This window comes from Pelobates fuscus, chromosome 5 (genome assembly GCF_036172605.1).
Source record: "Pelobates fuscus isolate aPelFus1 chromosome 5, aPelFus1.pri, whole genome shotgun sequence".
NCBI classification, from domain to species: domain Eukaryota; kingdom Metazoa; phylum Chordata; class Amphibia; order Anura; family Pelobatidae; genus Pelobates; species Pelobates fuscus.
Window position 1 is genome coordinate 184375546 of NC_086321.1, and position 24275 is coordinate 184399820.

Below are 24275 nucleotides of genomic sequence, written 5' to 3' on the forward strand. Positions count from 1 at the left end.
AAATGTTAAATAACACTATTCTATCATACAGACTGAGTTGCTATGGTGTTAGATGTTAGTGTATGCATGTGCATTATATTAGATATGTATTCTACATTGTAAGCTTACAATAATTCATAAGATCTGTTATTTACCTGAGATGGTGGTCTACTATAAAAGAACTGTGGCTGACGAAAAGAATAACCTGTTAAAAAATATGTTTTGATCAGATTAAAATGACACTTAATTACTAGTCTTACATACAGGTAGTTAATCCATGCAAACAAATTACATGTTACATATTTATTTAATGTGTTTCAAGTTTTCAGTCCACTGGAAGCAAATCCATTAAAAAAAAAATTTAAAAAAAATTGTATCAGGCAAAGAAAGTGTTACCGAACAAGAAGATAAATATAAATGATTTCAAGGGCAAACCCCAAGTAGAAGATGAAGATACATTTACCTGGTTGTTGAAATATATGTGAATGTCTTTGACCATAAATCTAAAATAAACAAAAAAAAAATGAAATAGATAATTAAATTATGAATAGATTTATAAGTCAGCAATGTACAGATATACTAAGTTAAAGAAACACTCTAAGCACCAAGGCTGCTATAGCTTGCTGGCATCCTCCCAGAGAAATTCATCAAACCATTTTAGAATAGTTTGAAATCTTACTTGGGTCCTGCATGGTGCACACACCTGAGCCCCCTGCTTCCAGATTCTCTTTGCAGGAGAATATGGTTAACGCCACTTAGCTAAGCAAGTCTGTGCAGGGTTCTACCTATTGGATGACAGGCAGCATCAGCTGAACCATCTCAGCCAATGAGTGCGACCCTTTATCGGACCTCCTTCAGCTCATTGTAGACATGCAGGAGAAGCTGGGGGAGGCGACCAGTGCACAAAGCTAATTTGTTGAAATGTTCTAAAACAGTTAGACAAACTACTCGGGTACAGTAGACTGTAGTGGTTATGGTGTTTAGAGTGTTCCTTGTTAATGCTTCCCGTCCAAACAGTAGAGAGATCTAAGTGTTTCAATTTGTTCACATGAAGGTGTGAAGCTGTCCTATTAGTCTGGAACACTAAAACAGGTGAGTGCATTTCATTTTGTGAGCAGTTCAAGATGGTTTAATTACTTTCTTTCCTACTTGTGGCTCAATGTGAAACGTTCTTTGGAAAGTTTATCTTAATGTCCCAGTTATTGTTTTATTTGCTTTAAAGTGTAGGTGTTGGCTACCTACAAATGTTCTTTTTAGTGTGCTACCGGAAGATACACCTGTTGCTAACATATTCTATCAAGGATTATATAAATTATGTAATTTACTTGATTACCTTGGAAGGTATGCTTAGCATTGGCAAGCACAGGCTAAGAGGAGGACATTGCCCCATGGTAGCTGCCTTTCCTTTGATTTAAATGAGGCCTCAGAGTGACAGCGCCAAAATACATTATGGCTTTGACCCTTCCTACTGGAAAACGTTTTGTGGACACCTGAGTGCAGTCACTAAAATATAGAATGAGGAAACATCTATCTTCCATGACTGAAGTGAATTTTAACTTGTTAGCTGGAAAGCATTTTTAATGCAAATGCATTTAGAGAGCAACAATCATACATTTTAGAGGTTCCTTGTGAGAGGAGGTGATTGACTCTGGATATTCCTTAAAAAGGAAGTTGCAAGGATCTTTACCTACTCACCAGGTCCTATCAAGGAGTGGAAAATGGATCCTCATTTTTTGGCCCTGCCCTCTTTATTGGATCTGTATAGATTATATTCTATTGTTAGCATTTGTTTGGCATTTGTTTGCAGGGATGGTGCAATTTGTGTAATTAGTGGTGCTTATATATAGGCTTTCCCAGGGGTTTGCCAAATTTGTCCTGAAACACCCTAATGTAGAAACATAGAATGTGACGGCAGATAAGAACCATTCGGCCCATCTAGTCTGCCCAATTTTCTAAATACTTTCATTAGTCCCTGGCCTTATCTTATAGCTAGGATAGCCTTATGCCTATCCCACGCATGCTTAAACTTCTTCACTGTGTTAACCTCTACCACTTCAGCTGGAGGCTATTACATGCATCCACTACCCTCTCAGTAAATTAATACTTCCAAATATTTTTTTACACATTTGCCCCTCTAATTTAAGACTATTATTATTATTATTATTATTATTATATTATTTATAGAGCGCCGTCAAATTCCGCAGCGTATACAATGGGTGGACGAACAGACATGTAGTTGTAACCAGACAAGTTGGACACACAGGAACAGAGAGGTTGAGGGCCCTGCTCAATGAGCTTACATGCTAGAGGGAGTGGGGTAAAATGACATAAAAGGTAAGGATAGTATTAGACTAGTGACAGTTGCAGAAGAGGAATCAGTTGGGAGCTATTAAGAGTTTAATTGATACGCTTTTATGAAGAAGTGGGTTTTTAATGATTTTTTGAAGGAGTGGAGACTGGGTGAGCATCTAACGGAGGAGGGAAGCGAGTTCCACAGGAACGGTGCAGCCCTCGAGAAGTCTTGAAGGCGAGCATCAGAGGTGGGAGTACGGACAGAAGATAGACGTAAGTCTTCAGCAGATCGTAAGGGCCTAGGCGGGACATACTTGTGTATAAGGGAGGATAGATAGGTGGGAGCAGCATTATGTAGACATTTGAAAGCAAGAACCAGAATTTTAAATTGAGCTCTATATTTTATAGGAAGCCAATGTAGGGACTGACAGAAGGGTGAGGCATGGGAGGTGCGGGCAGACAGGAAGATGAGCCTCGCCGCCGCATTCATTATGGACTGTAACGGCGCAAGTTGGGAGCACATAAGATCACTGAGAAGCGGATTACAGTAGTCAAGGCGAGAAAGTACAGTGGAATGGACCAACACCTTAGTCGCATCTGGCGTTAAGTAGGGGCGGATGCGCGCAATGTTTTTGAGATGGAAATGACAGGATTTGGCGATAGAGTGAACATGATGCTTGAAGGAGAGGTCGGAGTCAAAGAGAACACCTAGGCAGCGAGCCTGCGTGGTGGAGCTGATGGTAGCACCATTGACTTGGAGGGAGACAGACACAGGAGTAACAACACTTGAGGGAGGAAAGACCAGAATTTCAGTTTTGGTCAAGTTTAGTTTAAGGAAGTGGGCAGCCATCCAGTTAGAAACAGCAGAGAGGCAGTCAGAGACACTAGTCAAGAGGGACGGGGAGAGATCAGGAAAGGACAGGTAGATTTGCGTGTCATCTGCATAGAAATTATATTGGAAGCCAAAGGAGCTAATGAGTTTACCAAGGGAGGCAGTATAGATGGAGAACAGTAGAGGACCAAGAACTGAACCTTGAGGGACACCAACAGAGAGGAGTTGGGGAGAAGAAGCAGAGCCAGAAAAAGAAACACTGAAAGAGCGCTGGGAGAGGTAGGAGGAGCACCAGGAGAGAGCAATATCTTGTAGACCAATATTGCTAAGGATGAGAAGAAGCTGTTGATGATCAACAGTGTCAAAAGCCGCAGACAGGTCAAGGAGAATTAGGATAGAGTAGTGACCACGAGATTTTGCAGCGAGTAGATCATTGAATACTTTGGTCAGTGCCGTTTCCACAGAGTGCTTAGCGCGGAAACCAGACTGAAGCGGGTCTAGCAGAGAGTTTGATTCGAGGAAGTCTGTCAATCTCGCATACACAATTCTTTCAAGGATCTTGGATGCAAAAGGCAGTAGTAGCGAGATAGGACGATAGTTGGATGGGGAGTTAGGGTCAAGATTGGGCTTCTTTAGAATTGGGGTTACAGTTGCATGTTTGAAGGGCGATGGAAATATACCAGAAGAGAGAGAGAGAGATTGAGAATTTTAGTGAGAGGTGGAGAAAGAAAAGAAGACAGAGTACGGATGAGATGCGAGGGAATTGGATCTAGGGAGCAGGTGGTGGGGCGGGAGGACTGGAGCAGAACAGAAACCTCTTCCAATGTAGCGGGTGCGAATGAACATAGAACAGCAGAGGGAGTGAAGTTAGGGGAAGTATTGCAAGGGGGAGGAGAAAGATGAGAGATCTCTTCTCTGATTGTAGAGATCTTGTCAGTGAAGTGAGTTGCAAAGTCTGAGGCAGTCAAGTTAGTAGGTGGAGGAGGTACAGCAGGGCAAAGAAGAGAGTTAAATGTGTGAAATAGTCGTTTGGGTTCGCGGGAGAGTGTGGTTATGAGGGTATTGAAGTAATTAACTTTTGCAGAGGAAAGAGCCAAGCTGTATGAGCTCAGCATAAATTTATAGTGGAGAAAATCAGATGCACAGTGAGACTTTCTCCAACAGCGTTCAGCAGTTCTGGAGCATTTTTGGAGGTATCGAGTGAGCTTGGTGTGCCAGGGTTGTTGTTGGGGAGGCCTGCGGCATTTAAATGTACAAGGTGCCATGATGTCTAGTTGAGAGGAGAGAGTGGAATTGTAGAAGTAGGTTGCAGAACTAGAACAGGTGAGGTTTGAGATAGGTAAAAGGAGAGTTTGGAGATTAGTGGAGAAATGCTCTAGGTCAAGACATTGGAGGTTTCTGTGAGAGTGATGTTCAGATGGTGGTGTCAATTGGGTCTTAGGTATGCCAATGTCAAAAGTCAGCAGATGGTGGTCAGATAGAGGAAAAGGAATATTGGAGAGATTAGAGGCAGTACAGAAGTTGGTGAAGGCAAGATCATCTACTGCCCCCCCCGGTTATCCTAGAGTATTCATTTAGCACTTTTCTTCCTGGCTTCCCCACTTCCTCTCATCTAGCACTCCTTCCCTTATACTTGGGGATTTCAATATCCCAATCAGTAACCATAATTGCACTGATGCCTCTCGTCTGCTCTCTGTAACCTCCTCCTTTGGCCTTACGCAATGGTCCAATTTAGCAACCCATACAGCAGGAAACACTCTTGATCTTGCCTTCACCAACTTCTGTACTGCCTCTAATCTCTCCAATATTCATTTTCCTCTATCTGGGGGAGTTATGATTGGTTGAAAGGACTATGCCCTCTTGTTGTGGTAGTTTTTCTTCTTTTAAACATAGAAACATAGAATGTGTTGGCAGATAAGAACCATTTAGCCCATCTAGTCTGCCCAATAAATATAGTTTCCTCTTTTACTGTGTTGATTCCCTTTATATTTTTAAATGTTTCTATCATATCCCCCCTGTCTGGTCTTTCCTCCAAGCTATACATGATAAGATCCTTTTACTTTTCCTTGTAAGTTTTTTATCCTGTAATCCATGAATCAGTTTAGTAGCCCTTCTCTGAACTCTTTCTAAAGTATCAATATCCTTCTGGAGATACGGTCTCCAGTACTGCGTACAATACTCCAAGTGAGGTCTCACAAGTGTTCTGTACTGCTAATACCTCTCCCTATGCAACCAAGCATTCTGCTAGAATTTCCTGCTACTCTATTACATTGTTTGCCTACCTTTAAGTCATCAGAAATAATCTAATCCCCTAAATCCCTTTCCTCAGATGTTGAGGTTAGGACAAATATTCTGTACTCTGCCCTTGGGTTTTTATGCCCAAGATGCATTATCTTACATAGTTACATAGCTGAAAAGAGATTTGGTCCATCAAGTTCAGCCTTCCTCACATTTGTTTTTTGGATCAAGAAGCTATTACCCTACATTAAAATTTTTTATCCTTGAATATTCTGTTTTTGCAAGTATGCATCTAGTTGCTGTCTAAACATCTGTATGGACTGATAAAACCACTTCTTCAGGCAGGTAATTCCACATCCTTATTGTTCTTACAGTAATAAAATATTTTCTTTGCCTTAGGCTAAGTCTTCTTTCTTCCAGTCTAAACGCATGACCTCGTGTCCTGTGTAAAGTCCGGTTTGTGAATAGATTTCCACACAATGGTTTGTATTGGCCCTGAATATATATGTATGATGTTACCATATCCCCTCTCGGGCGACGTTTTTCTGAACTAAAGAGGTTTAAATTTATTAACCTTTCTTCATAGCTGATATGTTCCATTCCTTTTATTAATTTTGTAGCCCGCCTCTGCACTTTTTTCTAGTGCCACAATATCCTTCTTTAGAACAGGTGCCCAAAATTGCACAGCATATTCAATATGCGGTCTTACTAGCGATTTTATAAAGAGGCAAAATGATATTCTCATCCTGAGAATAGATGCCCTTTTTCATGCATGACAATACCTTACTGGCCTTAGCCACTGCTGATTGATATTGCACATTGTTGCATAGTTTGTTGTCTATAACAATTCCTTTTTAAGTCCTTTTCGTGTGTTGTTATCCCTAATTCGCTTCCATTACGGGTATACGTTGCTAGTGCATAACTTTGCATTTTTCAACATTAAATTTCATCTGCCATTTGAGTGCCCAGTCCCCCAGCCTATCTAAATCCCTCTGCAGCAAAGTAATATCTTGCTCACATTGTATTACTTTACAAAGTTTTGTGTCATCTGCAAACACTGAAACATGACTTTCAATGCTTTTTTCAAGATCATTTATAAACATGTTAAATAGAAGCGATCCCAGAACAGAACCATGAGGGACATCACTTGCCACCTCTGCCCAACTCTGCCCAACTTGAGAATTTACCATTAATGACAATTTTTTGTACTCTATTTTATAATTACTAAATGCTAACTTTTAGTTGTTTTTTTTTACTATTTTGGACACATCTGCGGAGTACCACAGTGGTTTCTTCATTTTTTTGCTTTTACTGAAAAACCTAATGCAATTGTTTGTTGCCTTCAGCAGTGCAACTTTTAAATGATCCCATTTTATTTTTACTCAATCTTAACTGCTCCAGTCTGATAATGACTCCTTTACAAATATTCAAATTTTAGAAAAGTCTGTTTTTCTAAAGTCTAAAATGTTTGTTTTTGTGTGGTGTGACTCAGTCACTGTTCTTATATTTAGTTCTCACTAAGGGCCCAACAGGGGATTTGAACCTGGGTGCTATATGGTTCTAAGCCTGTGTTCCTACCTCTGAGCCACTTGAGTTCTTGATTTGGCCTGAAACCTAGCCCTGCCATGTCTCCAGCACTGGGGGCTGGACTTTACATGTGACTGCTCCTGTCACTTATGGTCCACCGGTAGCTGATCACTAATTAGCCAGGTAAAAGACACTGCCTCTCCCTGAGGGAAGTGTCAGTTCAGTGACTGGTTCCTGTGCTTGTATTTGTGATCCAGTGTTCTCCAGTTGGCTCCTGACCTTGACTTTCTCATTGTGTATCCTGACTTCTGGCATTCTCTGACTTTGGCTTACCCTCGTTTATCTTGACTTCTGGCACCCTCTGACTTTTGGCTTACCCTCGACAATTCTCCCGCTTGTGTCCTTACCTGTACTGCGAATTGGAGCAATATCCTGCACAGCCCCATTGCACAGACTCACAGGCCAGGTGAATTCTTACCTGACCCCCTTGGCCTGTGTTTAATTGCAAGGGTGAGCATAAATCAATGCCTACCGGACTCCCAACTAAGGTAAGCTGTTACAAAACCACACTGAGTGATGATCACTGGATTCTAAACTTTACCTACAGTAATATCTGATACCAAATCTCCATTTGTTAACACTAAATCTAGTATGGCCTCTTTACGAGTTGGCTCCTCAATGACTTGTTTTAGAGACAATCCCAGTAGGGAGTTTAGAATATGTGTGCTCCTGGCACAAGCAGCTATTTTGGTTTTCCAGTTCACATCAGGAAAATTAAAGTCACCCATGATGATAACTTCCCCCTTCATTGTCATTTTAGCTATTTTCTCAACTAGTAGATTATCTAACTCTTCTATTTGTCCTGGGGGTCTATAAATCACACCTACATGAGTAACTGTGTGATTACCAAATTCTAACGTAACACAAACAGACTCTATGTTCGCCTCACTAACTTTTATTAGGCTAGATTTTATGCTATCCTTCACATACAGGGCCACCACTCCCCCTTTCTTGCCTTCCCTGTCTTTTCTATATAAAGAGTATCCTGGTATTGCTATGTCCCAGTCATTTTTCTCATTATACCATGTCTCAGTAACAGCGAATAAATCTACATTATCAGTTGCCATTTTTGCCAAAAGTTAATGGATTTCATTCCCTAAACTGCGAGCATTTGTAGACATGACATCACATGTAGGGCTGCAATGCACTCTCTGTCCCCTAATCTGATCTCTGTGGGCATTTTTTGAGCATGAGTTTGGGTTAGCTTGTTATGTTTTTTCAGAAAACCTATGTGTATATGTAGTTATTACAAATGCAAAATGTGTATTAAACTTTTGTTTTTAAATTAGTGTTGTTCAAGTAAAGTTTATGAGGTATTTTTCTCTCAGTGCACACCCTCGTGTAATTTGCTGCAAGCGCCTAAACATGCTTACTAATTACAAATGCATTTTCTATATTTAGCTTTGAGTTCCAAACTCTATGTGTTTGAAATAGACATCTTGTTACCATTGGTCTTGCAACATGTTGGGGCATAGGATATCGGGGCATCTGTGAATATTGTTGATTTGATGTTTTGTAAGAATCTGTTGGGTTTTTCTTCACAGGTGCTGCATCTGTAAGCGAATAATATATATTACATACATACATAAGTATACAATGAAAAACTTGTGTACAGTAGCTTAGTCAGTGACTGTCTTTGTTGATTATTTGTTATGTGATGTAGAAAATATATATTATTTATTATACAAAGGCACACATTTTAAAAAGGAATTATATGAGTGTGACTGACAATCTTTACTCACTTAAATTACAAGAGGGCTTCTGAGTGATCTTTAGCACACGCTCAAATCTTTGTATGGCTCCTGTCATGTCGCTGCTGGCAGTTGTTGATGTATCTGGTGTGTCTGGATGTGCTGTCTTTGGCAACTTAATAAACCAAACAAAAAAAAATATAAAAATAAATACTTCTACTTATCATTTGAACTTTTCACAAAGTATTAGAATTAAGGGTTTCTCTAATATATACAATTAACACAGTGGGGGTAAGTCTACATTCTTATGTTACATATACTTATTGACTATGCCTCTGCTTGCCTCTTTCTCTTTGACGGTAAGGTTTCATGTTACCTTCCAGAATTGTGTAGAAATGTTTTTACTTTCATGTTAGTCCATAAAGCCTCAGTCACCCTAATTTATACTCCAACAATGATTACCAGCCTGAAGTAGCCCCAGGCTACAAGTGAGTCATTTAATGCCTGCAAGTGTGCTGAAAATGTCAGCTCAACCCCTTTTTGCAAAAGGTAAAGGAACTTTCTATGGCTCTTACCATTCCTACAGCCAAGGAGGAGAGCATTCCAAAGATTTATGACAACTGGAATAGCACTTTTTAAATACCTTAATTTTAGAAGTATCATTTTTAACTGTATTTTACCTATGTGGGCATTATACCTAAATGTAGACATTCCTGTTACATTCTCTCTAGCCATTCTCAGTAAGCTGTACTGCTAGTAATGCTTTCCGGGTCATTATAATATTGTATAAACAGGTTTTTATATCTTTATTTATATATTATCTATTTTTGTCACACCTGCATGTAAGAGACATTTTGATTGGTTACTACCACTTCAGGTCCTGTGGGAAATATTGCAAGACAAGTACACTAAATAAAGTATAACGCTTTTCATTCTACAAAAAAATTTACAAATCTTAAAGTATGACTGAATAGATAACTCTAAATAAAGGTGCGCTGTGTCTTTAAGACCAAATTTCTAAAGTGCCAAATGTGCAATTTGTGATAAAGTGCACTCAAAGTGTTAAACAAAAATATACATGCATATATGCGTCCTCTCCAATAGCAATGAACATATAAAAGGGAGAGACAAAAAAGCAATAATAGTGTAAATCTATTTTAAAAGACTTATTAGTATGGTGATATAAAATTTACACTCACAAAGATAGAGCAGTAAAAGCCTGCTCTAGCTGTATCAGCTTCTTCAAATATTTCCTTAAGGAAAAAGACTGCACGGACAAAAGATTCTTTTCACATATTTATTACTTGTTTTTGGTGTATATGACTGAATAAATGACAAATAACATTTTGTTAATTATTTTTTAACTATTAAGTTTGTCTGAAAAGCAATGGGTAGACACAACTGTTATTTGTTTATGTGGTAGGTATGCATCAATTTGTTTCAAATAAATGTTTCAAATTATATTATTTATTTCAAATAAATGTTATGCTAATATTTTTTCACAGAAAAAAATGGCTTGTTAGTGAAGAGGTTAAATGTGTGTGTTTACTTTTGGGAAAAAATATTTATGTATGATTAACACATTTATGTTATAATAATGCATTATCTCTTAATTTCACTTGTAGAATTAATTACTAATGTTTGAATTCAAAGTGAATTTCAAATTTCTGATAAAGATATCTGAACTGGAAGCAAGTCTTTGAGAATTCTTCCAATTCGGCTATTTTGCATTACATTTGAATTTACAAAAGAGTGTGAATGGCTGTGCTTATAAATTAAAAGGGACACTGGTTACTAAAACAACTGGCATAATGAAGCAGTTTTGGTATATAGATGCAATCTCAGTTTTCAATGATATGCTATTTAGCAGTTAAATTACTTTGTTTATAGACATAGCCACATCTCCTGCATCTAACTTCACAGCCTTACTAAACATTTCCTGTAAAGTGAGATCTAATGTTTAAACTTCCTTTATTGTACATTCTGTTTAATTTAGAATTTCTTATATTCTGCACTGTTAAAGGGACACTCTATTGCCTAAATGGTCGAAAAAATATTACCGTTTAGTAGATATACCCCCAATGAATTCATGCATTACATTTTTCATGCATGTATTCATTGGTAAGTTATCTTAAAAAAGCTTGCAAGCACTGCAGATCTTATGAACTCTCCTCTCAACTCTCTGAAGCTCTCGCCATTTTTTTCGAGAAGACACTTTCAGACTCTTCACAGGAAAATAACCTCTCATTGAGAAGCCCCTGAATTGGTGCCCATGTGCAAGCGTGTGCGCTCAATGGCTCGTACACACACGCATGTCTGGTCTAAAGTCTGTGTGGGTGGAGGCATGCACGCCTTCTCATAGAAATCTGCACTTTTATAAACTGGGGTTAAACTAGGATACTCCTCACGCACAATTTGTTGACAATTTATTGTTGACACGCACGCCAGTCTTTGGCAAAGACTGCCAAGATAAGGATATTGATCATTGCCCAGGCACGCTGCTATTATTGTTTTATTATTGGAGCCCTTTCTGCTGTTATCTCCGCTGATTGAAGGTGCTGATTGCAATTGTCACTATCCCTCTTCCTTTGGACTGACATTCTCTGGATATTTATTTTGCCTTTGTAAGTTTTTGACTATTGTTGCTAACTCTGTATATTAGGACTCTATTAAAATAATTTCTGTGGTCTTTGTGTATTAGTATTATTATTATTATGTTACTATTTATATAGCGCCAACAAATTCCATGTGGCAGCAGATTGCTTTAGGATTTATATGTTTTTATTGTTTTGCTTTTTATTGGTCGAGCAGATGGAGATTTGTTCTAATGTGAAACATTGTTACATACTGACATAGCTGAAAGAGACTTACGTCCATCCAGTTCAGCCTTTCTCACATATGCTGTTTTGGTGGGAAAATAACTCAAGAAAGTGACTTTTTTGAAAGTTAGGAGGTACGCACTGAATCATATTAATAAATATGATGCAGTATTTTTGTTTCCCTAAACCCTGGATGCACTATCCATGAACAAAAAATAAGATTTAATTTAAATAATCACATAGGCCACATTGCTCATTTCTTCTATCATGAACTTGCCAGGTCCAGCACATACTCACCTGATCAATTAAAGACATCACTGCTCTGGGTACCCCAGCCTTATGGGGTAAATACAACCTTTCCCATTTGTTGCAGCAATCTACACAAATATGGAGAGAATATGTTTACATCTACTGCCATAACCCATAATATATGAACATTCAAAGTTCCCCTCAACTTTCTACTAGAAAAAATATTGAAGTGTTATACTTTGCTCTTTTTTAATATTACCAGAGACTGTATATCTACATTCGTGTCTACAATTATTGCCACCAGAAAAAAGGTTTCATGGTAACAGCTATGACAGAATAGAACAGTGATATAATTACAGCTGAGTAGAAATGGAAATTCTTAGTTGCAGGGATGGAAGTTTAAATTAGGCCTAAGGAAGAAAGGAATTTACAGCTACGAGTGACAAAGAGAGGGATCGGGGCCATTTGTTGTACAATTTAAATATTTGCCATTTACTTTAAATGCGTTACTAAACAGTTCAGTAATGATGGCACACAACCACACCATAAAACATTTCAGCAAGTTAAAGTGCTTTAGTGGACCGAGTGTTCCTTTAAGAGCGAGTGATGACGGACCTTTAGATTTAGCATCAATTAAAGCATTAGTCACTATGGTAAGAGCAGTTTCAGTTGAGTGGAGGGAGCAGAAACCAGATTTAAGAGGGTCAAGAAAAGATAGTTGAGAATGCTAGATGGGTAAATGCAAGCCACTCTAGAAACTTAAAAGTAAAGGGGAGCAGTGATATGGGATAGTCGTTAGCCATCAAGAGATGTTTTTTTTAGATTAAACGGACACTATAGTCACCAGAACCACTCTAGCTTAATGTAGTTGTTCTGGTGGCTATAGCATGCCCTAGCAGGTTTTCCAATGTAAGCACTCAGTGTTTACATTGCAGGCTAGTAACATCTCTAGTTGCAGTCATTCAGAGATGCTTTCTGATTCAGTGCTGCACAGTGTGCAGTATCTACATTCAGCGTCTCCACGCTCTGTATGATTCAGTGCATCTCTATGAGGTAATAACCTCCCAATGCTTGCCTTTGGAGGTGTGAAATTGGATAAGATAGTGTATCTTAGATGAACATCAAACCAAATTTCAAGACAAATTTATACATAAATGTAGTTATTTCTTAAGGGTTCACATACTTTTTCTTGCCACTGTATGTTAGCTCGAAAGTGAGTTGCTTTTTAGTGACTTTTCTTTGGTGTCCTACTTCTTGAATAACTCTGTGCAGTAGGATAAGGGTCCCAAACTTTATTTGGCACACCATAATTTGAGATTTTCAACAGTTATTACATATGTATTATACAGCCAACTCCTCTATTTTTTTTAAGCCACATATCTCACAATACTTACCACTGAAGGGAGGTCTCTTGTTCTTGTCATTATGCCAGCATAGTTCAGTATATTCAATTGCCTTGTCTAAACACGTCACAGTAGTTTTTTCAAGTACTTTTTTCAAGGCTTCTAGACAAGGCCTGTCCCCTTTAGGAATACGTTCCACTATTAGGATAGATCTAGCATCTGATAGGTTGAGAAAGACATTGAAAGGGTATCACAAAAATTCTCTGCCCCGCATTTTAATAAAAGTAACCATGATCAAATTGACTAGAACTTACAGGGAAATTTCAATTAGAACACAGATCTGTTTTATCTAATCCATTAAGGCACATTAAGTGCTATGAGTTTACACTTTGAGCGCATTGTTTATTTTGCAGTTCTGACTGTGAAACTTGTTCTGCACTACATTACTCCAACAATTAAATGCTGTTAGCGCAACTGCTGTTAAAAATGTACACATATCCATCAGGATCATAATATGTTTTTTTATTTCCCACTCATACTAAATTGATTATGGAGCAGACATATCTGTCAATTGCCTGACAAAACCAAAATACCCAACAGCACCCGCACCAGCCAATTATGTCCTGTTGCACTGGGTTACCAACACAATCCACTCATTTTACAATTTTCTCACGACAAATTTCTCTGATTAAATTTGTTATATGAATATTATCGGTATGCATCTAGCCAGTACACCACACCAGCTATTATCCCAAGTTAATAATACAATCGGAATTGAAAAACTGCTGCAAACTCAATTTTTAAGGGGCTACTCTAGAGGTAGAATGGAACCCCCCTTTAGATGTATGAAATAGATAGAGATGCAATGTGCAAAAATGAATTAATAAGAGAGAAAAATGCATACCTACCTTCAAAGTTCATACTACAACAGGCAGACCATTCTACTTAAAAGAAGAGGCTTCACCAAACAGAAGTCTCTTATTTTGTATGAGGATTTTTCTTATCCCAACAACTCCTGTCTAGCCAGGACAATATGACTACTAAATAAAATATTTTGATATTTTCTATCAAAGTTGGAATATTAAAAGCTCTCTCTGACCAGACCTATGCCTGCTCCCTATAACGTGTTACCTGCACCTCAGGTAGGTGCAGTGCGCTGCTGAGCATTCAAAAACACTGGACTAGAAGAAGCACTTGCAAAAATTTGCACCCATTTTAGGTGCAGGACACAAGCTCAGTCCACAGGACCTCCAGTGAGTAATGTCCTCCTTCCTAAAAAGTGAGAAGGAACGGGGCAACAAAAAGTACAACACACAGAGTTTCCCCACACAAGCAAGCAGCTTAAACGCACAAATCAGTACCTACAACAACACGCACAGACCCCACAAATACAACACACACAACCACCCCACATATACAAAACACACAGCTTTCGACATACACAACTCCCACACCCTTTGTACACAACACCGGAAGCAGCCTATGCAGATCACACATGTAGGCATCCCTCACACACAGCCTATCCATCCACCCACCACACCACACACAACATGCACAGGCTCCCCATACATACAATACATGCATCCATCCACACACAATCCTCCCACACTATACTACAAGCAACATACACACAACTCACAGAAGTCCACACAACATACAAAACCCCCATCGTCTTCCTGCGTACACACATCGTTATTATTAAAAATTATTCCTAGGCAAGAAAAAGTATATCAGTAGAACTTTTTTGGCCTACATTTTGCAAAATTACAATTGGAAGACAGAGGTAAAGGACTTTCCCCAGGAGCCTGATGTCCTTGCCATGCTTCTTGAGCAAGAGTTAACTGGATCTTATTTGGAAGCAACACTTGCACTGTACATGTGTCCAAGGTGGACATAATACAGGCAGGTTATTGAGACTATGATTAATGTAAAACTGACCTTTGTTGTTTAGTGGTATAAAATTTGATTTACAATTTAAGTTTGCCATCTGGAGGACCACTGGGACAATTGCCCCCCTACCCCTTCCCCCCTGAGAAACAACCATGCATTGCTCTCTCCTGCCAGCCCTGCTGGGTGCCTTCAAGGACCGGAGGGGAGATCAGTGATCTCTCTCATTGGCCACAGGCATTTTTCCAGCAGGGGAGGGAGAGAGGACCTGGGAGCTAAGCCTCTTCTCGCGAGCACAGAGTGTTGCCGCAGTTACCACGGCAATACTCTGGTTCTCGCGAGAGTGAACTCTAGTCTTAGCTGCAGGCTAGAGTTCACTATTACCACTAGGACCCCCAGGGATTCTCCACCGGTCCACCAGGGATTGCAGGAAATATCCCCCCTTCTCAGCAAAGGTAAGAAGGGAGGGGGGATATAACAATTATTTATTTTAATAATAAAAAAAAAGTATATATTTATTTATCTGTCCCCCAACCACCAATAACTTCCCCCACACAAACTGCCCCAATACACACACACACACACTCTGCACCGAATACACACACTGCACCCTAATACACACTGCCTTCCAATACACACACACTGCACCACTGACACACACACTGCCCCTAACACACATACACACACACACTGCCTACACCCCTCCTGCCCCCATACACATACTGCACCCCTCAAACACACACTGCACCCCTCACACACTGCATCCTACACACACACTACTGCCCCTATTCCCTAAATAACAGAATTAACAACAAACGCAGGATTGATGGGCATTATGGGCACTTCCACCATGGACCCTAAATGCCATATACCACTCCTCTGGGAGGTTTACAAGGGAATGATCGCCGTAATGTGAATACAGAATAGGAAGTGATGCCGGAGAAATACGTCACCGGAAGTGACACGAGGCACTGAAAGTTAGAAAAACGTCGGCGGAAGTGACGCGACGGAATACGTCACCGGAAGTGACGTGACGCAAGAAAGACTGCATGGAAACAATGATTAGTCTTTTATGTTTGGGAGGGCATAGGCTATAGTCATGAACCGGAAGTGGTGCCATATTGGGGATGGCGAACCATATCCGGCCATGACCATATTTGGAAGTGGGAGGGAATTTGTACCTCAATTAACACCAGCTGTAATTAAGTAAGTCTCATATATATATGATATATTTCCAGTGTATAGTACCTGCACCTGAGGAAGACCTTACAGAGGTTGAAACGCTTGTGCTTTTATTTATTTATTTTATTATACTAAAGTTTAAATAAATACTTTTCATACTTGTCACCTGGGATCCTGGAATCTTTATTGCTGATATCTCCAAGCTCCTGAGTTCCTGTGGGTGTGACTGTTGAGTATATCTTTCTACTTATCTCCTGGAGTGAGATGAAATGTTCTATAAATTCAGAGCCAACTTCTAACAGGCTCAAATAATTGTGAGTTTACAGACTACTCCTACCTATTATATTTCATATAAATACAGATTACACTATGTGTGTGCATATCTATTTTATATAGGTTAAAGAATAATTCTACATGAGGAACCTGTGTTATATATGTGTATATATCTCACAGTGGAAAGTAATGGCCATGGATTTCAAACCAAACTACCTCCACATTAACTCAGGAACCTAGGGTTACTACTCCAGAAAGTGCAATATCCTGCTAAAACGTGAAATACTTGAATTGTCACGTAAGAGAAAATTGTAGAATAACAGGGCTGGCACCTGGAAGCAAAGGTACTATTAGCAAATGGAATTTCAAAGCCAAATACAATGCTGCTTAAATAGTCAATGCACGGACGCAGAACTTTGAGATTAAAGTGCATCTCTATTACTGCCCATCAGGAGAGATTAGCACATCTGGATTAACCAAACCATTTTGAAAAGCATCATTATAATGATGGACATTGTGCTGACAAGGGGGTTTGGAGTAACAACATCATACAGCACACAAAGGAAGTTTTCGGTATGTTTCAAGAGATCATTTTTTACTTTTTGTCAAATTATTTACATTATTTGTAGATGTGTACTGTGGTCGTTGCTGCCGCCCAGGAGTGATGGGAGTGAGCGCAGGACTTATCTTTTTGTCAGTTTATTTACATTATTAGTCATTTGTTTAGTGTTGCAGTATATAATTAATAACAGTTCCGAAACAAGAAAGAAGGTCAAGAAGAACCGGCAAAACTACATTAACACTATTAGAGATTTTTTAGAAGACAATCATAAAGGACAGTATGATAGCAGCACTGCAGCAGAACAATTTAGACATGAGATACAAAGTATTAATAGTAACCTGCGTACAATAAACTGAGCGGAATGAAATGGCAAAAATGTCAGCAAATTTAAATTACTTTGCAGATACAGTGTAGCAATTAAGAAGAATGGGAGAAAAAAATGAAAGATAATCACATTGCATTTTCATTGCCACGCAGACTTTCTGTATCTTGTAGAGTCTTAATTAATGCCACTGACGCAAGAGCAGAATGAAAACACGCGTGCTGGAGTTTGTCAAAGGCGAATTGATTGCTTGTCCTTGATTAATTTCTTTGATTGTATCTATTGGTCTAGAAATAGACCTCAAAGTAAAAGAGGATGATGTATTAAATGTTGAAAGCGGAGAGCACTTTCATTGTAAGGAGTCAGGCATCTAAAGAATAAGCTGTCTAGATTGGAAAGCTGAGCAACATTACATGCAGGAATGAAACTCCACTAATAAAATACAGAGTGAGTTTTAAAATAACCCAACTGATGTACGGTGTGCTAAATCCTTTACTCTTTATATCTGTAAAGGCTCTAAGTAATAACAGCTATCAAATATTTTCTACATCCAGCAAGAGAACCAATCAGTTTTTAAGGTACTTTCACATGACCATTTATAAACTATTTACACAATATTGGTGATAAAATTACTTTCATTAAAATATATTAATGGAACAGAAACTCAGGTGCAGCAAGCGATATTACAGCAACCCTGCTAACTAAAATGTTCACAGAGCTCAGAAAGGATCTAGCTACCGACCGCACACAATTCAAGGAGGCCTTGGAAGGGGCCACCACAAGGCTTACTCATTTAGAGACATAAGCAGACAATCACGACACAAGACTACACAATCTGGAACAAAAACTGTCGGCTCTCCACACACAACAAGTGGGCACGGCGGAGAAGGTGGAGACCTTAGAAGACCAAAGACGGAGGACCAACTTAAAGGTCAGAGGGGTACCTGGCGATGTAGGGCTAGCCGGCCTCCCACATTATGTGAGGCGCCTAATAGCAACACTACTGCAACCCAAGCAGGCCAAACTCATGAAAATTGACGGACTGTTCTGCTTGCCCAAACCATCAAATGCACCCCCGACCGCCACGGCAGACATTATAGTAAAATTCCAAACCCAACAGGACAAATCTGCAGTCATGGTGGCGGCCCGAGGGAAAACCCCTATTATGTTCGAAGAATCCCAACTACTATTATTCTCTGATATAACGAGAGGAACCCTAAACTGGCGGAAATCACTTCAACCCAGTTTACTACTCCTGAGGTCCAAAAACATACAGTACCACTGGGGTACACCGCGCCTCATATCCTTCACCTCCCGAGTATCGCGCTAGGAGCCCACAAGAACTTGCCACTCACCTGGGCCAACTGGGCCTGACAGCACCACATCCAGAACCCACGACCTCACTGTCCAGGATGGACCCTACACCGCAAGGGAATTTATACCCAGGTCATCCCAACGTGCCAAACCAGCAGGCAACATCACCTGAACAGGCCACATGGCGAGGACACCCCTCCTTCCACTGGGAAGCACCAGACTCCACCACTAAACTCAGTGACTATACTCATCTAGTTAAAATTGTTCTTAATATAGCTAAAAACTGTTTCTTGCATACACCATACTAATGTAAATTGTTTTCTGCTTACACCATACTAGCGTAAATCATTCTCTTCTCACACCATACTAGTGTAAACGGTTCTTTGCTTACACCAAGCCAGGGTAAAATGATCACCGCTCACGCCATAGTAGTGAGAATTGCTCTCTGCTTACTCCAAATTGTTTCCTGTTTGTACCATACTAGGGTAAAATACCTCTGCCTACACCATGCTAGAGTAAGCGTAAGGGACCAAGACCTTTTACCTTGGACACCTAAGCCCGGTACAAATTTTCGTTAATCATCCCCACCTATTAAGTGGCTACCGAAACTAGAAGCCCATCTGGGCACTGGCCCTGACTGCCCCCCCCCCCCCCACCCTCCTCCTCCATGTACAATACAGCCTAGCAATCAGTATGACATGTTTTGAATATTGACCAAACAACAGTATTATTCATGTGCCCAGGGGACGGGAGCCACGTTGTGCTGTAATATATAATGCCTTACTATGCCTTCACTGGCAACCAACCAACACTCTAGGTCACCGGTTGCCAGAATCATCTACACTTGTTGAACTCTTCATATGTTACCAATCCTGATTTCTTAAAAACAAAAGTGCTATGTTTCTTAACCCCTTAAAACCGCAGCCAAATGTACAAGTTGTGATCCAAAAAAACGTAAACAAAACCTGGCATTTGCGCTATATGTCTGTCCAACCATAATTCACCTCTTTCATATTAAATGCACCCCCCATTATTATATATCATTTTATTCAGGGGAAACGGGGTTTTCGTTTAACATCAAATATTTAGGTATGGAACATAATTTAATATGAAAAAAATATTTAAAAAATGGGAGAAAATAAGAATTTTTTAAATTTTTTTAGTTCTACGTGACATTCTAACTGTGAATGTCATAATACTGTTTGCTTTTACTGCAATACAATACACATATTTGTATTCAGTGATGTCTCGCGTGTAAAACAGTACCCCCTATGTACAGGTTTTATGGTGTTTTGGGAAGTTACAGGGTCAAATATAGCGTGTTACATATTTCAGTTTTTTTACATTGAAATTCGCCAGATTGGTTACGTTGCCTTTGAGACCACATGGTAGCCCAGAAATAAGAATTACCCCCATGATGGCATACCATTTGCAAAAGTAGACAACCTAAGGTATTGCAAATTGAGTATGTCCCGTCTTTTTTAGTAGCCACTTGGTCACAAACACTGGCCAAAGTTAGTGTTAATATTTGAAAATGCAAAAAACTAATTTGAACGCAAATTTTGGCCAGTGTTTGTGACCAGGGCTGCCATCAGAAATTTTGGGGCCCCTGACAAAGCACAAGGTCTGGGCCCCCCTCCCTCCCGGGGCCGCCCACGCCCTACCTAGTCCGCTAACAATGATGCGGGACTGAATGTGGTGTGTATAGTGGAAGTGAATTAGAATGTGTGTAATGGATGTAGTGTTTGTGTGCATTAGATACTGTTTGTGCAGTGAATGCAGAGTGTGTGTTTGTGTAGCGGATGCAGTGTGTATAGTGAACATAGAGTGTGTTTGAGTAGTGGATGTAGTGTGTGTACAGTGATGTAGTGTGTGTTTGTGTAGTGGATGTAGTGTTTGTATGTACTATATGAAATGTGTTTAGTGGATGTAGTGGATGTAGTGTGTGTATTAGATGCAGTGTCTGTGTATAGTGAATGCAGAGTGTTTCAATTTATGGTGGATGTAGTGTGTGTACTGTGAATACAGTATGTTTGTGTAGTGGATGCTGTGTGTACAGTTAATGCAGAGTGTGTGTCAGTATAGTGAATGCAGAGTGTGTGCATAGTTTAGTGAATGCAGAGTGTGTGCATAGTTTAGTGAATGCAGAGTGTGTGTTAGTGTGTATTGAATGCAGAGTGTGTGTTAGTGTGTAATGAATGCAGAGTGTGTGTTAGTGTGTAGTGAATGCAGAGTGTGTCAGTGTAATGAATGTAGTGTGTGTGTTAGTGCAGTGAATGCAGAGAGTGTGTTAGTGTGTAGCGGATGCAGAGTGTGTGTGTTAGTGTAGTGAATGCAGAGGGTGTGTTAATGTGTAGTGAATGCAGAGGGTGTGTTAGTGTGTAGCGGATGCAGAGTGTGTGTTAGTGTAGTGAATGCAGAGTGTGTTAATGTGTAGTGAATGCAGAGGGTGTGTTAGTGTGTAGCAGATGCAGAGTGTGTGTTAGTGTAGTGAATGCAGAGTCTGTGTAAATGTGTAGTGAATGCAGAGTCTGTGTAAATGTGTAGTGAATGCAGAGTGTGTGTTAATGTGTAATGAATGCAGAGAGTACGTTAGTGTGTAGCGGATGCAGAGTGTGTGTTAGTGTAGTGAATGCAGTGTGTTAATGTGTAGTGAATGCAGAGGGTGTGTTAGTGTAGTGAATGCAGAGTGTTAATGTGTAGTGAATGCAGAGAGTGTTTGAGTAGTGGATGTAGTGTGTGTACAGTGATGTAGTGTGTGTTTGTGTAGTGGATGTAGTGTTTGTATGTACTAGATAAAATGTGTTTAGTGGATGCAGTGTCTGTAGTGGATGTAGTGTGTGTATTAGACGCAGTGTCTGTGTATAGTGAATGCAGAGTGTTTCAATTTGTGTTGGATGTAGTGTGTGTACTGTGAATAAAGGATGTTTGTGTAGTGGATGCTGTGTGTACAGTTAATGCAGAGTGTATGTTAGTGTAGTGAATCCAGAGTGTGTGTCAGTATAGTGAATCCAGAGTGTGTGTCAGTATAGTGAATCCAGAGTGTGTGCATAGTTTAGTGAATGCAGAGTGTGTGTTAGTGTGTAATAAATGCAGAGTGTGTGTTAGGGTGTAATAAATGCAGAGTGTGTGTTAGGGTGTAATAAATGCAGAGTGTGTGTTAGGGTGTAGTGAATGCAGAGTGTGTCAGTGTAATGAATGTAGTGTGTGTAAATTGTAGTGAATGCAGAGTGTGTGTTTATGTGTAGCGGATGCAGAGTGTGTGTTAGTGTAGTGAATGCAGAGTGTTAGTGTGTAGTGAATGCAGAGAGTGTGTTAGTGTGTAGCGGATGCAGAGTGAGTGTTAGTGTAGTGAATGCAGAGTGTGTGTCAGTATAGTGGATGCAGTGAGTGTGTTAGTGTGTAGTGTATGCAGAGTGCATGTTGTATTAGTGAATGCAGTGTGTGTATTGTATTAGTGTATGCAGTGTGTGTTGTATTCGTGTATGCAGTGTGTGTTGTGTCAGTGTTTGCAGAGTGTGTGTTGTGTCAGTGTTTGCAGAGTGTGTGTTGTGTCAGTGTTTGCAGAGTGTGTGTTGTGTCAGTGTATGCAGAGTGTGTTGTGTTAGTGTATGCAGAGTGTGTTGTGTCAGTGTATGCAGTGTGTGTTGTGTCAGTGTATGCAGTGTGTGTTGTGTAAGTGTATGCAGTGTGTTGTGTTAGTGTATGCAGTGTTTGTTGTGTTAGTGTATGCAGAGTGTGTGTTGCGTCAGTGTATGCAGTGTGTGTTGTGTCAGTGTATGCAGTGTGTGTGTGTGTGTTGTGTCAGTGTATGCAGTGTGTGTGTGCAGGGCCGTCTTTAATAACGACTGGACCCTGGGCAAGCGTTTGCTTGGGCCCCCTGGGCCCTGCCGCCGTCGCCCCTCACTCCCTGGTATGCAATCACCGCATCCATCCCAATGCAGTGGCGGCACTAAAATAGAATGAATTTTATTGGGACACCCAATTGCAAGATTGGACTAAAGGTAGAACCCCATCTGTCGTGCAACTCCAACAATGCTTTGACAGCTGGGGCTCTACCAATTTCCCATGCTTGCAGGGTTGTATTTAGCACTGTTTTGTGTGTTTGAATGTAAGCATGTGTTTGTATGAAGTATGTTTGTGTTAATGTGTTTGTATGTGGTACTGGAGTTTGAATGCAAGTGTGCATTTATGTGTAGTGTTTGTTTTTGAATGTAGGAGTGTGCTTGTATGTAGTGTTGAAGTTTGAATGGAGGGGTGTATTTGTATATAAAGTTGCGGCTCAGATGCACAGGTACATACTCTGACACACAAGCAGATACACAGATACATACACTGACTACATACAGATAAGCAGGCACATACACTGACAGACATACTGACACACAGGTACATATATTGACACACACAGACACATACACTGGTAGACGCACTGACAGACACACACAGGCTCATATACTGACATACTGACACACATGCACATATACAGACATACTGACACACACACTGATCAACATACTGACACACATACACTGACAGAAATACTGACACCCACACACAGGCACATACACTGACCGAGATACTGACACACACACACACACACACTGACAGACACACTGACACCCATATACACTGAGAAATACTGACACTCATACAGGCATATATACTGACACACACAGACTGATATACTGACAGACACACAGACACATACAGAGACTGACACATGCATGCACATGCACTGACAGACATACTGACACACACACAGACATACTGACACACACACAGACATACTGACACACACAAATATATTGACACACAGACAGACCTACTGACACACACAGATATATTGACACACAGACAAACAGACATACTGACACACAGACAAACAGACATATACAGACACACAGACAGATATATTGACACACAGACAAACAGACATACTGACACACACACAGATATATTGACACACAGACATACTGACACACAGACATACTGACACACAGACATACTAACACACATGTAAAATGTACATTTTTAAACCCACCCTCCAGTTTCCTACCTTTTGCTGGAGGGTGGATTCCCTGGGGTCCAGTGTGGTGCCTGAGGATGATGGGAGTGAGGATCCCCCATCCTCACTGCAGCCTCGTCCTCTCTCCCTCGCGACTCCTCCTGCCACCTTTCATGCAGCTCCTCTCTTTATGGGAGGAAGTGACTTGCGGCTGTCACTTCCTCCCAGCCGGCTGCCGGAAAGCAAGGGGCCCGGTCGCGGTGTTAAAGGGAAAGAGCGCCCGACCAGGCCCCTGCTGATACAAGCCCTCCGGGTGGCCCTAAGTGCATGGGCCACCCGGTGGGACTCAGAGGACGGGGGGGGGGGGATTTTTACATAATTTTTTATTAATTTAATTAAATGATTTCTCCCTCCTCCCTGCTTACCTTGTCCAGGGAGGGGGGAGATTCCATGATCCCTGGTGGTCCAGGGGGGGCCCCCCCGGCTCCCTGTTACCGCAGAGGGGGCCCAGGCAGCACACAGCTTCTACTCTTCTCTCTTCTCTCTTGCAATAACTCTCGCGAGATCCGGTTGCCATGGCAACGCTCCGCGGGTCTCGCGAGAATTATTGGAAGAGAGGAGAGAAGAGTAGAAGCTGTGTGCTGCCTGGGCCCCCTCTGCGGCAACAGGGAGCTGGGGCCCGCGGCTGCCCACATAG

At 40.5% G+C, this 24275-nt stretch overlaps 1 protein-coding gene across 2 annotated transcripts in view; it reads right to left on the reverse strand.

Annotated features, from left to right (window-relative positions):
• Positions 1-24275, reverse strand: part of LOC134611195 (receptor-interacting serine/threonine-protein kinase 3-like) — an 80583-nt gene that overhangs the window by 13692 nt on the left and 42616 nt on the right. The window contains exons 6-11 of one of the 2 annotated variants that reach the window (XM_063454833.1): positions 13082-13249; positions 11736-11815; positions 8671-8794; positions 8375-8481; positions 443-482; positions 135-184 (exon numbers count right to left, since the gene is read on the reverse strand). In XM_063454833.1, coding sequence (XP_063310903.1) covers positions 135-184; positions 443-482; positions 8375-8481; positions 8671-8794; positions 11736-11815; positions 13082-13249 — 569 coding nt within the window. The remainder of the gene's footprint in view (positions 1-134; positions 185-442; positions 483-8374; positions 8482-8670; positions 8795-11735; positions 11816-13081; positions 13250-24275) is intronic. The other variant, XM_063454834.1, reaches the window with a different exon arrangement.